Genomic DNA, 27,744 nt, shown 5'->3' with positions numbered 1-27,744 from the left:
GAAACACAAAATCGAATCATAAATCTAAAACCTAGAATCGTTAGCCTCTTGTGTTTGGTATTTCAAGATCTAAACAAAAGAATAAACTAGTTATGATGCGAAAACTAATAATTAGTTATACCTTTTGTAGCTTATAGACCTCACGATCATCTATCATATTCCTCTTCTTATCTCGAACGTCATGTGGGCGATAATCTACCGAGATAAGAATCCACCCAAGACTCCTTCTTCTCCTTACAAGTTTCGGCCACCAATAATCTCCTTGAGATGAAGAACTTCGGCCACCAACCAAGCTCCAAGGGATGCTAAGAAATAAAGCCTCCTTTCTCTACTTCTTCTCCAAGCTAAATCCGGCCACCAAAATCTCCCCAAGAGTTGATGCCGCCAGCCACCAAAGAAGAAGAAAAGGAGGAGAGGAAGGATTAGGGTCGGCCACCACCAAGGAAAAGAGGAGAGGAATAATAGATGTGTTGTAAAGGTGAGACACATCTACCCTCTCTTTTATATTCCTTGGTCTTGGCAAATAAGGAAAGTTTTAGACATAATTAAAATTTCCTTATTTTTCTTGCCAATAAAAGGAAAATTTAATGAAAAAAATTCTTCTATTCTTTTAATGGTCGGCCCCTACATGTCCTCCAAATAAAGAAAGTTTTAAACACAAAATTAAAACTTTCTAATTTGTTTCCGAAAATTTTTAAAACAAAAATTTCTCTTTTAAAAATTTTCTTCATGGTTGGTTATAAAAGGAAACTTTAAAATCTCTCTATTAAAATATGTGGATTGATCCTGTCCGAATCGTTGAACCAACGGACGCTGGGCACGTGACGCTCTCCTAGTTGATGACGTAGGCCTCCGTCTGGTCCCACGAATCACCGGCGAGCCTGCACCAAAGTCGGGCCGGGAAGGGGTTCCCGGCGACGACCCTCCGATGCTCAAGTCAGGTAAGCAAGCAATGAAAAAGTGGCTCTCGAAATATTAGAACGCGTACCTCCGGCGAAGGATGATGGCCTTTATATAGGGCAGCGGAGAAGTGAGTGTACACATACCGAGGTGTACACGTGTCCGCGGCCCATACCCTAGTAAGGGCTTGTCAGTGAGCTTACCTGACTCATACTGCTACAGTCCAAGCATGTCCTCGACGGGACAGCGGAACCCCCCTGTCATAAGATTTGGAGTATGGCCTACATGTGGAACATACCCGCTGTCAGAAAAAGATGTCATTTGTCATTTGTCCTTTTGCCTTTACTCCCTGGAGAGCGTCCGGCCGGCCAGCTTCCGCAACATCCGGCCGGACGTATACGGTGGTTTACTTGGAATCTACGTGCTCTGTGGAGACTATTAGCAGTATGCTACCTGACGTCTTTGGCCGAGCGTGCAGTCCGATCGGCCCTGCGATCTTGTCCGCTGAGCGCCGGAATCCTGACTTCCGACAGGGCGCCTTTAACCATCAACTAGACACCGGCTGCCGCCCGGCCAGTCGAACCCATCCCTCTCCGGCCGGCCACCTGCCACTTTGACTTCCACGTGGCGTTGACTCCACCGGACGGGGGGGGGGGGGGGGGCCTGTTCTTACAACCAGATCACTTGCCTCCCCTTCAAGTCTAGTCGAAGGAGGTGATTAGTCCGACTGACTGGACTGTTAGCCTAGCCGGGCGGCGCCTTCAGGCACACCTAATCCGCTCGGCTTTTCACAGGGATGGCCTTTAAAATTAGTCAACAGCAACCTTCCTCGGATCTCCTCGTAACCCGTGCCAATCTTCGACATCAAGGCTGAGCATGCGCTCATTAAATGCATCGAATGACCGACCGCCACGTGGCGAACTGTCATCATCATACGACGACGACGGTGTGGTACTTTGATGGGATCGAGGCGGTTCGAAATGGACGGCGTGATGTGCACCTTGATTCCCGTGACCTGGATCCAACGGCGGAGGCCGGCCGGCCCTCGCTATATAAAATCTTCGCTTTCTCCTATTCCCCTCACTTGCTTTCGTGATTTCTACCTTTGTTTCTGGTGTTTCGGTGCTCCGGCGATTCCATTCCTGCTTTCCGACGCTCTCTGGCGCCTCTTCCTTGATCCTTTTTCCTCGCAGTAAGGCTCTATACCTTTTCTTTCTTGTTTCCGGTGTTTACTTCGTATTTGTCTCCCTAGTTTCAATCCTTGAAACCTCTTTTCGATTGCTGTTGTTTTTCTCCTACCTTTTTGCCTTTTTGATTTCTTCCGATCGGCCTATGGCTAGCTCTTCCCATCCCGAAGACCAGTCCCTTGGCCCTTGGTACACTACCATGCAGTCATGATTTGATCAGCGTGACTTTGACATTCTAACCGATAATTTTGAAATCCCCGAAGATTTTGAACTTCTTTTAGCCGGTCCTTCCGCCCGGCCGCACAGGCCGCCGCGCGGAGCTTTCTGTGTCTTCCACATCCGTTCATCATAGATGTTTGTAATTTTTTCGGTGTTCCGCTCGGCAGTCTGGTACCCAACACCTTTCGTCTCCTCTGTGGTGTTGTCATTTTGTTCAAGATTCACAGCATTCCCCTCCGACCGGAGGTCTTTTTTTATTTCTATTATCCCAAGCAAGCCGAGCTGGGCACCTTCATGTTCCAAGCTCGGCCCGGCTTAGTCTTCTTCAACAAACTACCTTCTTCCAATAAACATTGGAAGGATTATTTTTTCTACATCTGTATGCCCGATCAGGCCAACTTCCCGACCAAGTGGTAGGTCAACCTACCCCCTACTCCCGAGCTGAAGAAATTCAAGACCCGACCGGACTACCTCTATGCTGTAAATATGCTAGCCGGTCTGCGACTTGACATCAATAAGCTTCTTCACAAAGGAGTGATGTACATATTCGGCCTGAGTCCCATACGGACTCCTCTTCCGACCGACTTCGGTAAGAATTTTACTTGGGTATTTGCTTTGATTGCTAACTGATTTCTTTTCTTTCCTTTTCAGCGGACATCGTCATGGATTCAGTGATGGCCGGCGTTTTGAAGAGAAAGGCGGCAGTGCTAGAAGCCGCGACGGCCAAAGAAATGGAAGCGCTGGGTATCCAGCCGGTCGGATCCCATGAAGGAGAAAGCGGGACTCAGGCTGAGTCAACCGCTCCGGCTTCTCAACAGAACGTGGCAAGCGTAGCCACTCCCAACGGAGGACAAACTGCCCTTGAAGAAGTTTCCGCTGCATCTCAATTGGCCTTCCAAGAGTACCAAGAGGCCGAGCCGAGTCGGGTTGCTGCTCTGAGACAGGGATACATCCGCTCGCCCGAATTCTCGGAGAAAATCTGCGAGCGGATGTACACAGCCTTCGACTTGGCTATGACCGCCACCATGACATATCTGAAGTCCAAGGGCCTTCTTCTGGAGTCCACTGCTATTCCGGCCGACGATTAGGTGGCGCTTCTGGATAACATCCCCAAGACCCTTTATGACTACATTGAGTAGACGTCGGTAGATGTAGTTGGGCCGCTAGGCCAAAAAATGCTCTTTTCTGTACTTAAGCCGTTCGGCCTAAGGTTTTAATCTTAATGCAATGTTTTTCTTTCATGTACTCTGTCCTTTTGCTGGTGAATATGTGTGTTGCCCGCTCGCCTATTATCACCTCTCTGGTATTCGAAAGGTTACTGAGTATTTGGCATTGCCCTTTCGCTCGACTTAATATGTAATATTTCGACTAATATTCTGCGTTGATAGCAGAGATCGTTCGCTAAATACCGATGAAGTACCTTTGGTTGCTGGGCCGAGCGGAATGTAGAGACGATCTAACGATATTGAAGGCGAGTTTCTGGGGCAATTGTATCCTTTTTGTGGGCATCTTCCGCTCGGAAAGTTTATAGACGCCGGCTCGTCTTTCGATATTTAACGTCGGAGCTCGACGGTCTTCCGCTCGGACGTTTATAGGCGCCGGCTCGTCTCTCGATATTTAACGTCGGAGCTCGACGGTCTTCTGCTTGGAAGGTTTATAGACGCCGGCTCGTCTCTCGATATTTAACGTCGAAGCTCGACGGTCTTCCGCTCGGAAGGTTTATAGACACCGGCTCGTCTCTCGATATTTAACGTCGGAGCTCGACGGTCTTCCGCTCGGAAGGTTTATAGACGTCGGCTCGTCTCTCGATATTTAACGTCGGAGCTCGACGATCTTCCGCTCGGAAGGTTTATAGACGTCGGCTCGTCTCTCGATATTTAACGTCGGAGCTCGACGGTCTTCCGCTCGGAAGGTTTATAGACGCCGGCTCGTCTCTCGATATTTAACGTCGGAGCTCGACGGTCTTCCGCTCGGAAGGTTTATAGACGCCGGCTCGTCTCTCGATATTTAACGTCGGAGCTCGACGGTCTTCCGCTCGGATGCAGGAGCGTTCCCACAGACGGCGCCAAATTGATCCTGTCCGAATCGCTGAACCAACGGACAATGGGCACGTGGCGCTCTCCTAGTCGATGACGTAGGCCTCCGTCTAGTCGCACAAATCGCCGGCGAGCCTGCACCAAAGTCGGGTCGGGAAGGGGTTCCCGGCGACGACCCTCCGACGCTCAAGTCAGGTAAGCAAGCAATGAAAAAGTGGCTCTCGAAATATCAGAACGCGTACCTCCGGCGAAGGATGAGGGCCTTTATATAGGGCAGCGGAGAAGCGAGTGTACACATACCGAGGTGTACACGTGTCCGCGACTCATACCCTAGTAAGGGCTTGTCAGTGAGCTTACCTGACCCATACTGCTACAGTCCAAGCATGTCCTCGACGGGACAGCGGAACCCCCCTGTCATAAGATTTGGAGTATGGCCTACATGTGGAACATACCCGCTGTCAGAAAAAGATGTCATTTGTCATTTGTCCTTTTGCCTTTACTCCCTGGAGAGCGTCCGGCCGGCCAGCTTCCGCAACATCTGGCCGGACGTATACGGTGGTTTACTTGGAATCTACATGCTCTGTGGAGACTATTAGCAGTATGCTACCTGACGGCTTTGGCCGAGCGTGCAGTCCGATCGGCCCTGTGATCTTGTCCGCTGAGCGCCGGAACCCTGACTTCCGACAGGGCGCCTTTAACCATCAACTAGACATCGGCTGCCGCCCGGCCTGTAACAACCCGCCTTCTACTACTAGGCTGTAAGGCCGATCGTCACATTATGCTGTGCTAAACTATTCCCTGACCATTACTAAATCTAAATGCGGAAGCTGTACTAATTAAATTTTACTAAACTACTGACATTTCTTGGTTCTATACATGCTAAGGGAGGTAAACTGACTACTCATAACATGTTTTACCTTCCCCATGGCCAAGGAACTGAACTTAGACACTTCCCCGCTGATACCAGACCTCCCAATCGATCCACGGATCGATTGGAATAGTCGGATCAATCCAGTGATCGATCCAGCCGGCTACTGTATGCGGGACATAGGTTGGATCGATCCAGTGATCGATCCAGCACGCTACTGTGCTCGGGCAATAATCTGGATTGATCGACTGATCGATCCAGGCTGGTCAATCGATCCAATGATCGATCCCAGGGCCTTCTGTTCGCGACGGAAATTGGCTGGATCGATCGGCTGATCGATCCAGACGCCTACTGTTCGCGAGCCGAATCGCCCAGTCGATCAGTTGATCAATTGGAGACCCTCGAATCGATCAGCTGATCGATCCGAGTTTCTGATTTCGACCAAAGGTCTGATTTCAGCACTTGTTCGTGCCAAAATCACCTACAATAATTCTAAACCCAATACCAAACATTCTAACAACATTTAAATGACATTCTAAGCATGATTACTAACAATCTAAACAGGTCTTTCCTAATTCATGCATCAAAACAACTAAAAAAATGCGGAAATTAACATGATATAAATCCAAAGTATTAGTTTGCTAGTTTTTCCAAGATCTCTACTCCAGGTTCCTTCCACACACATCTTCATCATTGCATTGACCTCCAGCCTCCGCTAGTCCATCTTTCCTTTACCTTTATCTGCAGTATAAGGAAAAGAAGTATCTATAAGCTTTCGCTTAGTAAGAAACCATCTACCTCACAAAAACATGCATACGATGCATTTATACTTTTAAAACATGTTATCTGAAATATGTACTGATTAAACTAAAACATGGCATGCTATCAAACAGTACACGGAAATCAAAAGCTAAACATAACATACTATCATCTAAAGCATGTATAACCAAAAGCTGAGCATAGTGTTATACCTAACCATAAAAATGAGCTGAACTGAAGCATAAACTGAGCTAATTCTAGCACTTGCTAAAGCTATACTGATCTCACCTCACTGTTTTGTGAGAGTTTAAAACTACATACATAATAGATGAAAATACGTATACATGCTACTGTTTGGGCCCGACAACTGTACGTGCTATGCGCGCGCCCCTAACTAGACCCGGGTTTGCAAGTCCCGAATTTAGTAGGGTTTACTAGGTTATCTAAACCTAAGGACCGACTATGGGAGCCCAGCCCAATGGATATCTAATCCCGTACAGTGCCACTGAAAAGTAAAATACTGAATATAACTTAATTATTGCTTGTCTTGCTCTTTCTAGGTTATCTGAACCTAGAGCTAGGTTATCTGAACCTAGAGGCGACTATGGGAGCCCACCCATTGGACATCTAGTCCTGTAAAAGCTGAAGCAAGACTAAATAATCTGTAAAAATGCTTCTATTGCATTTATCTAAGCTACTAAATGCCTAAGTTGCATTTTACTGCGATAAACAATTTAATCGAACACTTGGTGTGCGCTAATTCACATCCCTTGTGTCGAAAGTCTATATACTGCTAACCTAAAACATAAAATCCACACGGAAGATACTTATACTGCAGGTGAGGGGTTTCTTACCTCGTACGCTAATTTCCTTACAACTCTATTCGCTAGATTTCCGGAGAAGACGATCCTTTCGATAGTCTTCTTGCGCCAACACGTTCCTCTCGCGGAGGGGAACGTTCTTGTGCTGGAATCGCTGCCGGAAGGTGCTCTTAGGGCCCTAGGGAGAGAACCCTAGGGTTGGCGCCGAGAGGAAGAAGGAGAAGGAGAGGGGGGGGGGGGCGTGTAAGGTGAGGTCTCGGTGGAGAATTCCCGAACCAAGGAAAAATAAACCAAACCCCACTTAAATTTTCTATTTATATTAAGTGGGTAACTCGGCCCAACTTAAATATAAATATAATTGATTCTCCTTTCTTTCAGCACGGCCCTGCTGGGTTCAACTGGTTTCTTAAGCGGTCTAAAGGTTTAGCGGACCCGAGAGGTCCCGGGTTCGATTCCCGCTTAAGCTATTTTGCTTTTCTAATTATTTTTGTTACTTCCGCTACCCTAAAAATTCCGGAAAAATATCTAAAAATTTCAGAATAATTATAGAATATTTCTAATATAGTTTTGAGAATTTTTGGGCGTTACACGGCCGGTCGAACCCATCCCTCTCCGGCCGGCCACCTGCCACTTTGACTTCCACGTGGCGTTGACTCCACCGGACCGGGGGGGGCCTGTTCTTACAACCGGATCATGGATGATTACAAAAAGGAAAGTTTTCTCCAAAATTAAAATCTTCCTTTTAACTACAAATAAGGAAAGATATCAAACCTTTCTCTTAATCCTTTGTCGAAACTATAAAAGGAAAAATTTAATTTTAAAATTCTCTTTTAAATCATGACTTCCACATAAGGAAAGATTTTAAAATTAAAATCCCTTTTATTTTTATTGTCGTCGGCCACCTACTTGGGCTCCAAGCTAGGGTCGGCCACCTACTTGAACCCATCTCTCCTTGGTTTGGCCGGCCCTAGCTTGGGCTCCAAGCTAGGCTTGGCCGGCCACCTTAAGGTGGGTAGGAAGTTGGTTTAGGTAGGTATAAGACTTTATAAATAAGAGGCTACGACCGAGACCGAGAAGAGGAATTGGTTTTGGTCTCCTAATGAACTTGAGCTTTCCGTATTCGTCCTGAACACCCAACTCGAGTTCATCAATGATAACTCATACCACTAAAGAGTTATTATTGAACTACCGCACCAATCACATATTACTATATGGGATCCTTCTTATCATGAGTGGGTTAGTCTTCCTGTGTTTAAGATATAGAATGTCCACTAATTAAATGAGTTACTGACAACTCACTTAATTAATATTTAGCTCCAAGAGTAGTACCACTCAACTTCATTATTATGCCGGACTAAGTCTGCCTGCAGGGTTTACATGACAATCCTTATGAGCTCCTCAAGGGGACATCATCAACTTAGATTACTAGGATACAGTTTCATTCTATAATCAACAACACACCATATAAATAATATCATTTCTCAACTTATCAGGCCTATTGATTTAACGAACTAAATCACACCCTTTGATAAATTAAAGAAATAAATATTAAGTATATGTGCTTCTTATTATATCATGATTAAGAGTGCATACTTCCATAATAACAGAGGTATTGTTCTTTTAAAGAGTCAGTATAAAAAAGAAACTACCTCAAATGGTTCTGCTCAATATACTCAGAGTGTACTAGTGTAATTTTATAGTCAAGATAAACTAATACCAAATTATACTACGACTATTCCAATGGTTTGTTCCTATCCATCTTAGTCGTGAGCTACTATTTATAATTTATAAGGAACTAATAACATGATCTTCTGTGTGTGACACCACACACCATGTTATCTACAATATAAATTAATTGAACAACTACACTTAGCATATAAATGTAGACATTTGACCAATGTGATTCTTTATTTCAAAATAAATATTTACAAAAAGCTAGACTTTTAGTATACACTCTAACAATCTCCCACTTATACTAAAAGACTATGCTGCCATGCATCTGATTCTCATTCCTTCATCATGCCCATCAAAAGCTCTTGTCTTAAGGGCCTTAGTGAAAAGATCTCCCAGGTTATCATCTGATGCAATTTAGGCGGCAACAACTTCTCTTCGTTATACGATGTCTCGTATTGGGTGGTACTTACGCTATATGTGTTTACTTGCCTTATGAGCTCGTGGTTCCTTCGAGTTTGCTACTGCACCACTTATTATCACAATACACTGTAATAATTTTTGGATAAACCAGGAATCACATCTAAATTCATCATGAAGTTTTTGAGTCATACAACATCTATGGTTGCCTCAGAGGCTGCCACATATTCAGCTTCCATGGTGGAGTCCGAAAAGCATCTATGCTTATCACTCCTCCATTGTTATGACTTTACCTCCTAAAGAAAACACAAAACCCCAAGATCGACTTACTATATATAATAATATTGATACCGTGAAAGCATAATGAACCCTCAATATACAGACACTCAATGATATTAAGATCCGGTTGAGTATGATAAAAGATAGTATGAGACATCCAAGGAACTGAAAAGAACAGGGAGCATCAGAGATAGTAAAATCACAAAAGAAGATACAAACAAGCGATAAAAATGATAGAAAGTGAGTCGATAAACTTAATATATCTAAGATACAAGTAACAAGGAAACTGCTTAGGAAGTGAAAGGATGGCATGAAATAAGTTAATTTTAAATGTGAAAAGTTGAGAACGAGACTATCTCGAAGTGATAGTACCATTTGATGAACACGCTATATAGGAACGAAAGGATAACATGTGAATTCGATATCTTTAATATTAAACCTTAAGTGGTAAATTTGAGGAGAAATTTTTTATTAATGGGGATAATATTAAATATGAATAACTAAATTAATATATAATACTAATGATGATAAAAGTTGATTAGGTTGGAATTTGATTTAATTTAGTATCAAAAGAAAACTAATAATATTATGATTAACATAAATAGATAAATAAATATAAAGTCTATAAAATTTTAAAATATACTTGAATATTTATTTTTTAAAAAAATTACTGCCCAAGTTCCATTAATGTCAAAATGTGTTTAAAATTATTTTATTATCAAAATATTTTTTCTTCATTAATAATTGAGTAATTTAAACGATAATTTAGAAAAAAAAATAATAGTAATTTAAATATTTAGACAGTAATCAACTGATATTTTAGAAGAAAAAATCATTACTTTTTTAAGAAGTATATTTGATCTGGATATGTGAGAGGGTCAAAGGCAATTAAGAGAAAGAAGAAGGGCATTTTTGTAATTAGACATTTAGGGTTTTCTTTTGGTGATTAAGGCAAGCACGGGAAGAAAAAGAGGGGGGGGGGGGATCCGCCGCCAACTAGAGAGGAGAAGGGGTTTTTGGTGGTTCTGCCGCCGCCGCCACATAAAGGAGAAAAAAGAGCTCCTTCTTGATCCATCTTCAACGACGTCGGAGGAGGCCGCCGGCGACGATCATCTTCGAGCCACCTCCTCCCTTCTCTCTCGACATCGTGGCCTCTCGCCGTTGTTGTCGGCGCATCTCGCGTCTCCGCCGCCACCGAGCCGTGACTCCATGCCACCGCGCCCTAACCGACAGCATCGTCTGTTCCTTCTTCGCCGGAACTGGTCGCAGGCCGCCATCTCCTCTTCTTTTCTTCGCGCAAGCAGCGTTCCGCCGACAAGCATCACAGTGAGTTCTCCATGCCTCCACCCCCAGCGACGGGTGCCGCTGTTGCCGGCTAGCACCGCCTCCTCCAGTTGCAGCCGGCTTCCCCCGCCGTCACTACTACTTCCGGCGACTATCATAGACACCGTCGGCGTCTCCAGTAGTCCCAGACACCTCCTCCACCGCTGTCGGCACTTCTAGTGGCCGTTGCCGACAACTACAGCGGGTACTGCCTCCTGGCAGCAGTCCACCGCCATCACCCGTGCGGTAGTTCGTCGCCACCCTCCGAGCAGCCGCCATTCAAGTATCGTACTATGTTTGTATGCCGGCCTGCGAGCCGAGAGTGTATTCGGCCTTCGTGCCGCTGTTGTATTCCGGCCTGCGAGCCGAGATTGTAGTCGGACAGTGCGTCATCCTACGGATCCATATCGCGTCAGGCTCCAAGCCACTGGAGCCAACTGCTCACTGGGCGGACATATATCTACTATTCAGAGCCGTGGCGACTCGGTCAGTATCCCAATCAGTTCATCCATCCATCCGAGGGCGCCCCCCTGGGCCAGGGTAAGTTCTCGTACTCGGTATCTGTTCATTTTATTGCTATACTATTATGCGGTTACTTATACGTCTGTGGGATTCGCCTCGAGCACCGAGGTACCAGAGACCGGGGGAACCCGGTCGCTGGATACAGGTACAGTTGACCGGAGGAGGACTTCTGACGATCTGGTCAACGTAGAGGACAGCTCACCACCGGGTCAAGAGGATGCGGTCAACCCTCCAGACACGTCATACCGGCAGGTTCGTCTTCTCAGCTTCCAGATAGGATCAATTTGGCTCCGTATGTGGGAATGCGCCTGATCTGGAACGTGAAGATAGACGACGCTGGAGAGTTCTGTCATTCTCATGACCTAGGTCAGTTTTTCCGTTATCTGTTCTCGGTTAGTTATATGATCTGTATTAGTCCCACGAGGACGAAGACCCCCGAGCCGATCGGCCGGGCGGATTATATACGAGCCACAGGCTCGATGGAGAAGACCCTCGAGCCGATCGACCGGGAGGATTATATACGAGCCCGTGGCTGCCACGGGCTCGATGGAGAAGACCCCCGAGCCGATCGGCCGAGCGGATTATATACGAGCACACGCTCGATGGCGAAGACCCCCGAGCCGATCGGCCTGGCGGATTATATACGAGCCACAGGCTCGATGGAGAAGACCCCCGAGCCGATCGGTCGGGAGGATTATATACGAGCCCGTGGCTGCCACGGGCTCAATGGTGAAGACCCCGAGCCGATCGGCCGGGAGGATTATATACGAGCCCGTGGCTGCCACGGACTCAATGGTGAAGACCCCCGAGCCGATCGGCCGGGAGGATTATATACGAGCCACAAGCTCGATGGAGAAGACCCCCGAGCCGATTGGCCGGGAGGATTATATACGAGCCCGTGGCTGCCACGGGCTCAATGGTGAAGACCCCCGAGCCGATCGGCCGGGAGGATTATATACGAGCCCGTGGCTGCCACGGGCTCAATGGTGAAGACCCCCGAGCCGATCGGGCGGGTTTGAATTAGCCCTCAGGGCCGTCTAGCCCAAACGTTAAACCGTAGAGTCGAACCGGCGACTATAAAAACCCCGGCTTGAAGACCGTCTAGCCCAGACGTTAAACCGTAGAGTCGAACCGGCGACTATAAAAACCCCGGCTTGAAGACCGTCTAGCCCAGACGTTAAACCGTAGAGTCGAACCGGCGACTATAAAAATCCCGGCTTGAAGACCGTCTAGCCCAGACGTTAAACCGTAGAGTCGAACCGGCGACTATAAAAACCCCGGCTTGAAGACCGTCTAGCCCAGACGTTAAACCGTAGAGTCGAACCGGAGACTATAAAACCCTGGCTCAAAGACCGCTACATGAACTAGTTTATCAGATATTCTATCTCCCCCGTTCGGGGTTGAGCGCATCAGTTATTTCATCTCCCCCATTCGGGGTCGAGGACCAGCTTCAGATATTCTATCTCCCCCGTTCGGGGTTGAGCGCATCAGTTATTTCATCTCCCCCGTTCGGGGTCGAGGACCAGCTTCAGATATTCTATCTCTCTCGTTCGGGATTGAGCGCATCAGTTATTTCATCTCCCCCGTTCGGGGTCGAGGACCAGCTTCAGATATTCTATCTCCCCCGTTCGGGGTCGAGCGATTATCACTGGCCTCGAGCCAGCTTATCAGCATATCGTACCTCTTATCTCCCCCGACCGGGGCCGAGCTATCTCCGATGGTCGCGAACAAAGAGTATCTCTACTGGTTTCAAACCAGAATATAGGCTATGCACCCGTTTGGCTCGTGACTTTCGCCTCCATGCGCCTTCGATTCACAGGCTACACTTACGATCGACTCACGAGTGATGCAGCCACTCAGCATCATTCCATTTAGTACTACTCGATTGCCAGGCCGACATTTCACGATCGCTCGTTCAGCATTATGTGGGCTGCTCGGTCAGCACTCTCGCAGTCATCCGATCGGTATCGCTTGACCGTCCGTCCGGCCACACTCTTGAGCTAGGTCGCACGCTCGACTTGGTCCGCTTAGCATCGTTGTCTTCTCATGCGAACACGCGCATGACATTACGCTAGGGGTTTGGTGATTTGATACGGTTATCGAGAGTGAGTCAGCCATTGTGATGTACTGTCTAGTCAGTCGGACTCGCGCCTCCTTCGACTAGACTTGAAGGGGAGGCTTGTGATCCGGATATGTGAGAGGGTCAAAGGCAATTAAGAGAAAGAAGAAGGACATTTTTGTAATTGGACATTTAGGGTTTTCTTTTGGTGATTAAGGCAAGCACGGGAAGGAAAAAGGGAGAGGGGGGGGGATCCGCCGCCAGCTACAGAGGAGAAGGGGTTTTTGGTGGTTCTGCCGCCGCCACATAAAGGAGAAAAAAGAGCTTCTTCTTGATCCATCTTCAACGACGTCGGAGGAGGCCGCCGGCGACGATCATCTTCGAGCCACCTCCTCCCTTCTCTCTCGACATCGTGGCCTCTCGCCGTTGTTGCCGGCGCATCTCGCGTCTCCGCCGCCACCGAGCCGTGGCTCCATGCCACCGCGCCCTAACCGACAGCATCGTCTGTTCCTTCTTCGCCGGAACCGGTCGCGGGCCGCCATCTCCTCTTCTTTTATTCGCGCAAGCAGCGTTCCGCCGACAAGCATCACAGTGAGTTCTCCATGCCTCCACCCCCAGCGACGGGTGCTGCTGCTGCCGGCTAGCATCGCCTCCTCCAGTTGCAGCCGGCTTCCCCCGCCGTCACTACTACTTCCGGCGACTATCATAGACACCGTCGGCGTCTCCAGTAGTCCCAGACACCTCCTCCACCGCTGCCGGCACTTCTAGTGGCCGTTGCCGACAACTACAGCGAGTACTGCCTCCTGGCAGCAGTCCACCGCCATCATCCGTGCGGTAGTTCGCCGCCACCCTCCGAGCAGCCGCTGTTCAGGTATCGTACTATGTCTGTATGCCGGCCTGCGAGCCGAGATTGTAGTCGGACAGTGCGTCATCCTACGGATCCATATCGCGTCAGGCTCCAAGCCACTGGAGCCAACTACTCACTGGGCGGACATATATCTACTATTCAAAGCCGTGGCGACTCGGTCAGTATCCCAATCAGTTCATCCATCCATCCGAGGGCGCCCCCCTGGGCCAGGGTAAGTTCTCGTACTCGGTATCTGTTCATTTTATTACTATACTATTATGCGGTTACTTATACGTCTGTGGGATTCGCCTCGAGCACCGAGGTACCAGAGACCGGGTAAACCCGGTCGCTGGATACAGGTACAGTTGACCGGAGGAGGACTTCTGACGATCTGGTCAACGTAGAGGACAGCTCACCACCGGATCAAGAGGATGCGGTCAACCCTCCAGACACGTCATACCGGCAAGTTCGTCTTCTCAGCTTCCAGACAGGATCAATATTTTTTTAAAAAAATACACAATAAGCTGATTTATGAATCATTAAAATTATTAAACAAAATTTAAAAAAAAAAAAAGTAATAGTATGAGCCAAATTCGTCAAAATCAAATTTGTAAGACGTGAGCATGAATTTTGATAAAAATTTATTACTCAATAAATGAGCTACAACCTGATTGGTTTTTATTGAAATTAGCATTAACTAGCAGTTTGGTCTAATTAATTAAACCACTCAATTATTATTAATAAGCACTAAAGATGCTATTAATTAACTATGGTTAATTAAATAACTAGAAGATCCCGTAGCCATAATCAAAGTCAGCCGGAGCCTGACCCGGCGCAGGAATCACCGGCATATCAATATTATTGCCCCCCTGAGGTGGCGGCGCCGCAGCAGCAATGAATCCTCCTCCAAGATATGCTCCGCCGCTGACACTGCCAACATCGCCGGCCAAAATTAGGCTCCTGGTCTGCGCCTCGATCAATAGCTGGTCCACCCTCCTCGCTGCGTCCCAGCGCAGCCTATCTAGCGCGGCCTGCAGTCTCTCCAACTCCGCCACACCCAGCTCCTCCACACTGGACTGCATGAGCCTGGCGAAGTCACCCCTTTGCGCTCGAAGCGCGGCCTCCAGCGCCTCCTTCCTCCGCCGCTCTCCCTCCAACCGCTCGGCCAGCTCCGCGTACTGTCGGTCGAGCTCGGGGACTATCGAGGTGGCGGCGGTCATCGCTCGGGCGTCGTGGAACGAGGGAGGAGGAGGAGGAGTAGGGTCAGCCGACGGGGAGACGAAGCGGTCAAGCACAGAGTCGACCGAGGGGTGGCCAAAGGAGAAGGGTTTGCCGGCGGGGGAGAAGACAACGACGGCAAGGTTAGCCCCACAGAGGACGGAGAGCTCGTTGGCCTTTTTGAAGAGTCCGGCCCGGCGCTTGGAGAAGCACACTTGACGTGCCTCCTCTCTCTCGATCCGCTTAATCTCGATCTTTTGTCGGCCTAAGCTCGTCTTCCTATTCTTAATTGGCATCATATCTTCTAATCTGAAAAGAGAAAAATAAGAACAGCAACACAATTAAATTAAGAACTATATCAAAGATGAGGACTAATGATATATAGTCCCGTTTCTATAACAATCTCGTTACCAATCATATATATTGATTGATTGCAATAGCAATCAATTAAGGATGAAAATTAATTATTTTTGATTGACACGAGATTTTCCATATTTCTTTTTCCATTTATAACAAAAGTCAAATTGATATATTTTGTTTACATGTATGTACCATTGATTAACTTTTTGATTCAATCTACTTTAATTTAAAATTTTAGTCCAATTTATTTATTCGAAAGTTTATTTTTTTCAAAAAAATATATTAATTATTTTAATTAAATCGGTTTGATTTTTATTATGAATTTTACAAATCAACTAAACTGTTTTTTATTAAATAAAAATAATAATTTTATTAAATTGATTATATGTATATAAAAACTTTAATATTCCAATGCCTAACATCCAAAAACCTTAGTACCTTTGCGTAAGGGGAGCCTTGTAATAAGTTCTTAAATATCCATGTGTGAAAATGTGAGAAAATCCTAACTCATTGGGGAACTTAGGTGTAGGTGGAGCCTTATGATAGGTTCCAATGCATGTTTACATTTTGATTCGGCGGTGTAAGTCCAAGTGTGTAGCCTTGGCATCGTAAATCCATTCAGCGGTGTAAGTTCAAGTGTGTAGCCTTGGCAACGTAAGTCCATTCGGCGGTGTACGTCCAAGTGTGTAGCCTTGGCAACGTAAGTCTATTGTTTGTAGCATGTTTATTTGATATTTATTTTTCCTAACTTCAACGTATTGCCAAACATCAAAAAAGGGGAGATTGTTGGAGCAATCCCAATGGTCCGTGCGACTATGTCTTTTAGTATTTGGGTAAAGAGTTTAAGTTAGGTTCACCCTTGTATTTGATATGTGTATTTGAGTTGTGCAGGTTTGCAGGATACACATATGACTTAGGTTGATGGCTTCGGGTCCGGTGAAGGATGGAGCATCCGAGGGACCGTGGACAAGGCAGCAAGGACAAGAACCGAGGGAAGCGACTTCGAGGCATACGCGAATGATGACATTGGGGACAAGCCACGGGCTTGAATGCATTCGAGGGATGAGAGCCAAAGAAAGTAGGCTTGAAAGCAAGAGGTCAAAGCTGCAACGAAGAGTCAAGTGAGTCGTAAGGGTGAGGGTCTGAGGGCTGAGAGATTGTATTCGGGTATCAGTCGACTGGTGGTTTCATCAGTCGACTGGTGTAGTCGACTGGGAGTGAACAGAATGATTCTGTTCGCTTGACCAGTGTGGAGCAGTCAACTGATACTTTTACCAGTCGACTGGTATCGAGTCGTTGGGATGTAATGATTGAATCTCCAAAGAGGACAGTTGACTGATTATTTTGGCAATCGACTAGTAGGTGGAGTTTTCTAACCCGCAGCCTGTTGGTGCGGGAAGCATCCGACGATCGAACTTAAGTTTTGATAATGGAAAAGGGATTCAAAGTTAAGTTTAATTATTATCTAATGTGTATGATTAAGTGTTTCAGGAAAGTCCTAACTGCGGTTAGGCAAGTGAAAAACCCTAGGGGGTGGTAACCCTATGCGGAAAGTCTTGGCGGGTCGGAGCTTCGGGCAAAAATCCTAGGGGGCGGTAACCCTAGGTTGAAATCCTGGTGTCGCGAATCGTGTAGAAGTCTGGACGGGTCGTGGGCGTCCTGAAGACCGGAAGCACCGAACCGGATGCTGAGCAAAGGTAAACTCTCCTGAGTAGAGTAGGTGAGGACGCGTTCCCCGGAAGAGGGAACAGTAGGCGTCGGTTCGACCTAGGGTTTCCGGGTGGAAATCCGAAGTCAGAACCGGACAGTCCGATGACTGTCAATTACTTAATTTATCATACTTATGATCTTATGTGCTAACTTTGTGTTACAGGGTATTTTTGGAACTAACGTATCTTGCAGGTACAAAGGAGCACCTTAAGCCTCGGATGAATAGTGTCCAAGGCGCCTCCATAGAGCTTGGAGGTGCCTCGGGTGCAAAGGATAAGCTGGCTGCGAAGCAAGTTTTGAGGCGCCTCAAAGTAAGGCTGAGGCGCCTTGGATGCAGGCTTTGAGGCGCCTCAGATGGTTGTTTGAGGCGCCTCAAGGTGGATAAAAGTCAGCGATTCGAAGCTCATCTCAGCTGCGAAAACGGGATAAAGATTCATGTTTGAGGCGCCTCCAGTATGCTATAAAAGAAGACTCGAAGCAGCAGCTTAGATGATCAACAAACAAGCAACCTTTCTCTGATAAGCTGCTAACAAGACAGTCCGACGAAGCTATAACTTGACGTCGACGACCCGGAGCTTCCAAATTTCTTTTTCCCATTGTCGTTGGTATAACTCTTATACTGTGTGTATTTAACTTGTAATAATTTTACGATATTATAGTTGTTGCCCGCAGTAAAAGTTCAACGAACTTGGGCCTTGGAATAGGAGTCGCCACAGGCTCCGAACCAAGTAAATAACATGTGTTAGCGTGTGTTTCTTTTATTAATTTCCGCTGCGTTTTACTCGATACGTTTTAAATCGAACGAAATAGCCACGAGCGCTATTCACCCCCCCTCTAGCGCTTCTCGATCCAACAATTGATATCAGAGCGGGGTCACTTCGATTTGGTGCAACCACCAGTCAAACAAAATTTTTTCGTGGTATTTTTTAGATTTTCGGAGTCGATCGGAATCAGTATTCTTGCCGTATTCCGATGAAGTTTTTCGTAATCGAATTCTTTGCTCAAAGTTGATGCAACGCCACTCGAGTTCATTTTTTTATTTTTCAAACCACACTACTAATCCAGGATCAAATCCTGGGACATTCTTTTTCTGTCTTTTTGTACAAGTTTTAAATGGCCCTCCAAGAAGGCTTTAGCACAGTCCGACCCCCACTTTTTACCGGAGATAATTTTCGTTATTGGAAGAACCGGATGGAATACCACCTTAAGACGCAAGTCGAGATGTGGATCATTATCCAGACCGATCTCAAGCTTCTACATAACAGCACTAGAGAATTAGTTTCATGCACCAACTAGGACACCAGCATAAAAAAGAAGGTTGAAGCTGATGCCAAAGCAACCTACATGCTACAATGTGGGTTGACAAAAGAAGAACTGTACAGAGTCGGACCATTCTCAAGTGCAAAAGAGCTGTGGAACAAACTAATCGAGTTGCACGAGGGCACCTCTGATGCTAAAGTAAGTAAGCGCGACTTAATTTTCAATAAATTATACAATATTAAAATGCAGGAAGGTGAGATGGCCAACCAGCTCCATGCACGCATCCAGGACCTACTCAACGAGCTTCATGCGATCTGTCAAAGGGTGGAGAACAGGGACGTCATAAGGTATGCCTTAAACGTCTTTCCAAGGAATACCTTATGGGCATCCATGGTAGATGCTTACAAGGTTTCCAAGGATCTTTCCTCTATTAAATTAGACGAAATGTTTTCTAAATTTGAGTTGCATGAGCAGATTAATGCACACCCAGTCGAAAAGGGTATAGCTTTTGTTACAGGTACTAGCAGAACGCGTGAACCGACATCAAGGCGCAAAACCAAACCCGAGTCCAAAGACGAATCAGACACAAAGGACGAAGACGAAGTTACTTCCAAACTGATAAAGCTCGTATGGAAGATATGCAAGTCGAAAAAGGTGACTCAAACGAACACAAAGGACAAGACTAGAGTCACTTGCTACGGCTGTAACCAGAAGGGGCACTACAAGCCGGACCGTCCAAATCGAAAGCAACGAAGGAAGAAGGCATTGTAGGCAACTTGGTCCGAGTCATCAGATGAATCCGGGTGCAACGAAGAAGAACCGACAAGCTTCCTCGCGTTACCAGTACAAGTAAACCTTGATGAAACCGAGAGTGAGTCAGACACCGAGTCCGAGCGAAGCCACGAATCCGCATCCATTTCCGAATGACCGAACCTCACTGTAAATGCCCTACTCGCCGAAACTCATTTAGATGAATTGCAAGAATTAGTATCTTACTTGTTAAAAAAATTGGCAAAATCTAACATCCGGGTCAAGTCACGCCAAAAGGAGGTAACAACCCTTAAGGAAGCGACTGACTCGAGTTCTTTAACTAAGCAAGTTCAAATTGGAAGTTCAACTCAAATCCAACAACTTGAGGAAGAAATTTCCAATTTGAAAACTCAAATTAAAGAACTCAAGGGCACGTTGGAACGGTTCACCATGGGTTCCAAGAATCTAGATCTGATTCTTGGAAAATAGCGAGTCGTTTACAACAAGTCTGGACTTGGATTCAAAACCAAAAGTAAGTATAAATCATATCTATTTCTAGTAAATAGAAATAATAGAAACATAATTCAAGCATGAGTCCCCAAGTCAAACTTGGTTAATTAAGTTGGACGTGGTCACTATTGGGTCCCCAAGGATCAGATCCATTTCCTTGATAGACCATATCGAGGCTATGATCCAGGGGGAGCTAATAGAAAAATTATCTCAACAAATAGATAAAATTGATTGATGCTTGTTTATTTATTTTCCTTGCAATATACATGCTTAGACTAGAATAGCTTAAGGATCTAGGCATAATTTACACTTGCTAGTTAAATCTAGGAGTTTCAAAAAGAAAATTAAATATATATTTCTTTGAGCGGTTCTGTCTAGGAAAGGGTGGATGATCTCATACTCAAGAAGGCCTAGAGTCTCGCCCTGACCTGAGAATCAATCATGGAAAGACATATTTAATTGACTAATTGAAAAACCTAATTTTAACTCAAATGTAAATTAATCCTTAGAAATAACCTAAATTAAGATAATCATCTCACAAAATTACTTAAGATTACCTGATTAATAACTTAGAATCGGGTGAGATGGATCTAGGTTGAACTTAGTCAAAATCAACTAAACCTAATTAATTCCAATAAGTCAATAATTTAAAATCTTTTAAAATTTAATTTCAAAATTATTAGAAATTTTTTTAAAAAATCCTTTTAAAAAACACATTTTAAAAAAATTTTAAAAAACTTTTTAAAAAACACATTTTAAAAAAATTTTAAAAATCTTTTAAAAATCCATTTAAAAATCTTTAAAAAATTAATCTTTTAAAAATATTTTAAAAACTCATTTTAAAAATATTTTAAAAATCTTTTAAAAATCATTTTAAAAATCTTTTAAACTTAATTTCAAAATTATTTGAAAAATCTTTTAAAACTCATTATAAAAATCTTTTAAACTTAATTACAAAATTATTTGAAAAATCTTTTAAAACTCATTTTAAAAATCATTTTAAAAATCTTTTAAACTTAATTTAAAAATTATTTTAAAAATCCTTTTAAAAATATTTTTAAAAACTTATTTTAAAAATCTTTTTAAAATGATTTAAAAATCATTTTAAAAATCTTTTAAACTTAATTTCAAAATTATTTGAAAAATCTTTTAAAACTCATTTTAAAAATCTTTTAAAAATCTTTTAAACTTAATTTAAAAATTATTTGAAAAATCTTTTAAAAATCCTTTTAAAAAACTTATTTTAAAAATATTTTTAAAAACTTATTTTAAAAATATTTTAAAAATCATTTTAAACTTAATTTCAAAATTATTTGAAAAATCTTTTAAAAATCATTTTAAAAATATTTTAAACTTAATTTAAAAATTATTTGAAAAATCTTTTAAAAATCCTTTTAATAATCTTTTAAAATATTTATTTTAAAAATCTTTTTAAAATCATTTTAAAAATCTTTTAAACTTAATTTAAAAATTATTTGAAAAATCTTTTAAAAATCATTTTAAAAATATTTTTAAAACTCATTTTAAAAATCTTTTAAACTTAATTTCAAAATTATTTGAAAAATCTTTTAAAAATCCTTTTAAAACTCTTTTAAAAACTCATTTTTAAAATCTTTTAAAAATCCTTTTAAAAACTCATTTTAAAAATCATTTTAAAAATCTTTTAAACTTAATTTAATTTCAAAATTATTTAAAAAATCTTTTAAAACTCATTTTAAAAATCTTTTAAACTTAGTTTAAAAATTATTTGAAAAATCTTTTAAAAATCCTTTTAAAACTCTTTTAAAAACTCATTTTAAAAATCCTTTTAAAAACTCATTTTAAAAATCATTTTAAAAAACTTTTAAAACTTAATTTCAAAATTATTTGAAAATTTTAATTAAAAATCCTTTGAAAAATTATTTGAAATCCTTTGAAAAACTTATTGGAAAACTATTTAAAAGGCTTATTTAAAAATTATTTGAAAAATTTATTTAAAAATCCTTTAAAAATAGGTTTTATAAATCCTTTGAAAAATATGTTAAAGACATTTGGAGAATATTTGAAAACTCTCTTTCATAGATTTGAAAGAATATTAACTTAAATAGCTAAGGGTTTACTTCTACACTCATTTTTTTTCTTAATTATTTTGATATTTCGCAAAGGAGGAGAGTATGAGGAAATTCAAAGGAAATTAAATAAAAGTCAAAATAAAAAGGAATTTTCTCTAAGGGGGAGCTTCTATTAAGGGGGAGCTTTAATGTGCTTATATTTCAGTTATACTTATGCTCATTTATGCTTATCCTTATTGCTTTTTTTTACTTAACTTTGAATTTCGATTGTCATAATCAAAAAGGGAGAGATTGTTGGTGCGGGAAGCATCCGACGATCGAACTCAAGTTTTGATAATGGCAAAGGGATTCAAAGTTAAGTTTAATTGTCATCTAATGTGTATGATTAAGTGTTTCAGGAAAGTCCTAGCTGCGGTTAGGCAAGTGGAAAACCCTAGGGGGTGGTAACCCAAGGTCATAGGGGGTGGTAATTCTATGCGGAAAGTCTTGGCGGGTCGGAGCTTCAGACAAAAATCCTAGGGGGCGGTAACCCTAGGTTGAAATCCTGATGTCGCGAACTAGGTAGAAGTCTGGACAGGTCGTGGACCGAACGTCCATCATGAAGACCGGAAGCACCGGACCGGATGCTGAGTAAAGGTAAACTCTCCTGAGTAGAATAGGTGAGAACGCGTTCCCCGAAAGAGGAAACAGTAGGCGTCGGTTCGACCTAGGGTTTCCGGGTGGAAATCCAAAGTCAGAACCGGGCAGTCCGGTGACTGTCAATTACTTAATTTATCATACTTATGATATTATATGCTAACTTTGTGTTGCAGGGTATTTTTGGAACTAACGTATCTTGCAGGTACAAAAGAGCAACCTTAAGCCTCGGATGAATAGTGTCCGAGGCACCTCCATGGAGCTTGGAGGCGCCTCGGGTGCAAAGGATAAGCTAGCTGCGAAGCAAGCTTTGAGGTGCCTCAAAGTAAGGTTGAGGCGCCTTGGATGCAGGCTTTGAGGCGCCTCAGATGGTTGTTTGAGGCGCCTCAAGGTGGATAAAAGTCAGCGATTCGAAGCTCATCTCAACGGCGAAAACGGGATAAAGCTTCATGTTTGAGGTGCCTCAATGGGGCTTTGAGGTGCCTCCAGTATGCTATAAAAGAAGACTCGAAGCAGTAGCTTAGATGATCAACAAACAAGCAACCTTTCTCCGATAAGCTGCTAACAAGACAGTCCGACGAAGCTATAACTTGACGCCGACGACCCGGAGCTTCCAAATTTCTTTTTCCCATTGTCGTTGGTATAACTCTTATATTGTGTGTATTTAACTTGTAATAATTTTACGATATTATAGTTGTTGCCTGCAGTAAAAGTTCAACGAACTTGGGCCTTAGAGTAGAAGTCGCCACAGGCTCCGAACCAAGTAAACAACCTGTGTTAGCGTGTGTTTCTTTTATTAATTTCCGCTGCGTTTTACTCGATACGTTTTAAATCGAACAAAATAGCCACGAGCGCTATTCACCCCCCCTAGCTCTTCTCGATCCAACACAGTTTATATAACCAAGCCTTGGGAGCTTTGTTGAGGTTGACGAAATAGAGGCGGTTAACCTCTATTAGTAGTCTACCAGTGCCCTAGCTTTTCAAGAGTTCTTATGAGAGTTGTGGTAAGGTTTCTCCACCCACGAGGAGCTACGTGAGCTAGCCAGAGGTCTTCCGAGGAGTAATCCACCGACGGATAAGATTGAAATTTTGATTTTTGATTTTTATGTTTTGTGATTTATGTTTCATTTGGATTTATGATTTTTTGAACTTGGGATGTTAAGCGAAATGGAAGAATATCTCTAAATTGTAGAAAAACTAGTGTATAACTCATGTTAGTATCTTATACTTATTTTGACTATTATTTTGATTTACTTGTTTATTCTTTATTTGTTTATCAAAATTAGAGCTGGTAATTTAATTTAGTCATAGACTATCTTAATGTCATCTATTTAAGGTTAGACAGATTAAGAGTATGATGTAAGATTTGTTTGTTATTCCCTAGCCTAATCAAACACAACGTAATGATTTGGCTTCTCCATATCAAGTGAGAATGCATATTGTATTAATTTACAAAAATTAGTGCAACCTACAAAGTCAATTAGTGACTTGATTGATTTAGATTTAACAATTAGGTAGACACTATGAATATATGCTTAGGAAGGAAAAAGGCAAGAGGACAAGTGACTTAACCATAGATAATAATATTGATATAGTGGAAGAATAATAAACCCTAACATATAAGCACTCAATGACATCAAGATCTGGTTGAGTTTGATAAAGGATAGTATGAGATATCCAAGGATCTGAAAAGAACAAGGAGCCTCAGAGATAGTAAAATCATAATAGAAGATACAAACAAGCGAGAAGGATGACACAGGAAGTGAGCTGATAAACTTAATATATCTAAGATACGAAGAGCTAGGAAACTAAAGAAGCTGCTTAGAAGTGAAAGATGGAATGAAATTGAGAACAAAGACTGTCACGTCCTGGAGGAGTCCCTGTTCGAAAAAATTTCGACAGCATCTCCCCTGTACGGCGGACAATCTGAAACTTTCTACATCGCCCCCAAGGCCACACATACATCGGCCAACACGGTCGGAACAATAATAATAATAAATAAGCAACAATCACTCATCCAACATCCACGCAGTTTAATAGTGAACAACTAAGAAGCAATGATAAGAAGACTAAAAAACAACCGTACTTAACTACACTCATAAAGCACAAAACTAATGTCCTACTCCACTATACTTATAAAGCTCAAATCCGACGATAAAATCAACTTACCTCTTCTGCCGTCTAGGCAGACGTGTAGTAAAACAAATCCAAATAAGTTCATCGACAGTATCCATAAGGTAAACTAATACAAGTCTAGATAGTGCAATAAGAGACATAACAAAAAGATCAAATAACTCTGGGTCTTTAGGGGACTAGCGACTGGAACTCTCCGGACAACATCAACCTGAAAATAGCAACGGAGGAGGGTGTGAGTCCAACACTCAGCGGGTATCAACTGATATGCATAATAAAGAAAATAACAACCAACACTAATCATGCGTACAGTCTCCTGATACAAAAGGGTAAATGCAACTGAAACAGGCAGGAAAAACTGTACTAACCAGGACCAAGATATAAGTACAACAGGGTTGTTAGACCGAGAGTGTCATAAATCCTGTATGCATGTCAATAATATGCATCCATATAAATGCAACAAGTAAATGCAGCAAACACAAGCAATAAATGCATCATGCATATGATGCAAATGTCATGGTCACCCCTGATATCAGTCAGTTATCTCACACACAATGGTGAGACTGAGTGGGTAGGGCTGTGACAACCGTGCACTCTGCCATCACTACTCCTGATGAATGATCGAGTGGGCGGGATGCTGTCGGAGTACACCTATCCTCCTACCCCAAATCATAAATGGGGGAGCTCAATGCTCTCATCTCTCGGTACACGATGACGGGGAGGAATCTCTGTCGGCTACCACTGAAACATCCCCAGTTTTTTTTTAATTTTTTTTTATATCCCTCTCATCAACTACCAACACAACGATCAGAACTAATAAGAAACTATCATAAGATAATATTATAACCCATGGACATATTAGTATCAACATATGTTTACGAATAGGAACAGTATCTCCGCATACATTTCCCCACCCGAATGATAAAGAAATAGAAATCCCTCGTGATACAACTAGTACACTCCGCACTCCCGAACAACGGACAGTGTCATGCGTCCATCCCGCCTCCTCGCCTACTCTGTCCGAAGGCCTTCCATATCCAGAGAAACATCCTCACCTGTAATGTAGACATCATGAGTCTACGGCCCAGCAAGCCCAATTCAATATGTATAAAAAGGATATCCATGAAATAATAAAAATAGCAGATAAAGGTTGCATAATAAAAAGAAATCCATAACACAGCTACAGTACAGCAAGGAAAGGTAAATCATGCACAAGTGCTCCTATGTAGCTAATATGAAGAATATGTCACATATCCGGTAACCACAATTTGAGCCAGTCAACAGTCCCATGAACCTAGAGGCGTCCCTACTAGAGAACATGCATCCAGTCATATAGCCGAAGCTAACAATAAATTACCAGTCAAGTTTGGATGGGCCCTCCCCGGAGCTCATCCCGGGTCACCCACCCCGTACTGCTACCACATATGCTCATATTCATCCATCTAGCTACATAGATACTATATTATAATAAATTCCAGTCATTCATTTCATAGCATATTCCAGTCATCCTTTCTATATTTTGTTCCTATAACAATTGTAAACTTCAATAAGTTCTATAAACATAACCATTTACCATATCTCTTCGAATTCAGGCTAGAGGCAACATATAAAAACTTATGAGCAGATACATAGAATTAATATGCAACCAGAAACTGGTGATTAGCAACTACACTTGCAGTACAAGAATTAATGCTCAAAAGAAATCAAATCCCATGGCTGGCAACTAAGTTTACTGAAAACCAGCTAAAATTCTATCACCAAGTGCAAGCTACAAAATTATCAGTTCAATCCATTGATCCTTTATCAAACACCAATTCTGAGTACAATGAAACTTGCGCGAAACCATCAGAACAAGCCCGTAAACGTCAACATACAGCAGAGAAATTGTATCGCAAGTAACTACACAAAGATTTCAAAACCAAAATCCCCACAAAACCTTAACCGAAACCCGGACTTCGTACCGAACTTAAATTCCTACCAACATCTCTATCTAACATTTAATCAAACAGGTAACATGCAGCTCACAATACCTCATTCATCACAGAACTAAAACACGAACCCAAAAGCTACTGAGAAGAGCAAACTCCATCAAAGCTTAAATCACTGCCAAAAATTCAGAAACGTATGCAAGCTAAGCAAAATCTGCAGCTGAAGCCTACCGAGACAATCACATAGAATTAACCCAACTATGCTACTCCTGAAATCCAAGAACACGGCAAGAAACCATTACGATACAGAGATTTTCTAAGCACTTGAATTCATCTGCATTTCTGTAAACAAACTCAATGGAGAATCCAAAAAAAACCAAACACCGCGTAACTCTACCACCCCGACCAGCAACCTCACAAAACACAGATAACATCAACAGTTGATTACGATACAGAACACCAACAAATTGGACGAACCCTATAACACAAACCAGAAATCTCCATTTGCTAAGGGAAAGCAGATCTACATTTAACCAGCAATAAGCAACCACCAAAACAAGGAACTCCCAACACGGAAACCACCGATCTATTTACGAAAAACAGAATGAACCATGCGACGAAGCCAGAACATTATCAAGAAACGCAAATCGCAACTCATTCGAATAATTAGCACGGCGAACAACAATCTATGCTCCCCTAGCTGTATTTCGCTTACCCCACAGATCTCGTTTCAACATATAGATTGAACTTGCCTTTCCCTTGGCGTTCCCCTTTCCTGTGTTGCCTCTGTGAACCTCGCGATGTCTGCGCCGCCGATGAAGTGATGGCAGGAATACGCATCCATTCGCCCCGTCCCTTGAGGACTGCCCGCGTGAGGTAGTGCCTGGCCGGAACCCAGGGTCCGGTGGAGTGCCCGGTCATTGGTGAAGTGCTCCGCCAACTCGGTGGAGCGACAACACTAGGAAGTAGCGGCGATCGCGAGTGGACGGGTGGGGTTCGACGTTTTTAGGGCAGGGGAGAAGTCCAGGCGGATCTAATATTTAACACGCAACTAACTTTGGGTAATTAACTCCATCAACTCCCAATTCAACCGGGTATCAACAAGGTCTCCATCAATATTAATTGTTTTAGCTCCTTAACACGTCATATTAGCTCATTTTAAATCCTAAAAATTCGTAGAAATTTTCTGATAATTAATTCTTTAATTATCGCTTGTGTGACCTTAGATATTTTCGTAAATAAATCCCTTAACTTCGCTCGTGGGTCCTTACAACCAC

The 27,744-nt window shown here is 43.0% G+C and overlaps 1 protein-coding gene across 1 annotated transcript; it reads right to left on the bottom strand.

Annotated features, from left to right (window-relative positions):
* Nucleotides 1-14,696: 14,696 nt before the first annotated feature.
* LOC121980099 (agamous-like MADS-box protein AGL61) lies at nt 14,697-27,388 on the bottom strand. The gene is made up of 2 exons (XM_042532066.1): nt 27,183-27,388; nt 14,697-15,438 (listed from the first exon to the last, which is right to left on the bottom strand). Exons 1-2 carry the CDS (start codon nt 27,386-27,388, stop codon nt 14,697-14,699), a joined length of 948 nt encoding a protein of 315 aa, XP_042388000.1.
* Between the last annotated feature and the right edge of the window lie 356 nt (nt 27,389-27,744).

This window comes from Zingiber officinale, chromosome 5A, assembly GCF_018446385.1.
Source record: "Zingiber officinale cultivar Zhangliang chromosome 5A, Zo_v1.1, whole genome shotgun sequence".
Lineage (NCBI taxonomy): Eukaryota > Viridiplantae > Streptophyta > Magnoliopsida > Zingiberales > Zingiberaceae > Zingiber > Zingiber officinale.
Note: the sequence above shows the minus strand (reverse complement) of the source record. Positions and strands in the feature narration are given on the sequence as shown.

Excerpts from the sequence above, each read along its gene's own strand:
- LOC121980099 (XM_042532066.1), bottom strand. The coding sequence starts at position 27,388 with ATGACCGGGCACTCCACCGGACCCTGGGTTCCGGCCAGGCACTACCTC. Across the intron at positions 15,439-27,182 it reads GTTGAAACGAGATCTGTGGG|ATTAGAAGATATGATGCCAA; the intron begins GTAAGCGAAATA and ends TTCTCTTTTCAG.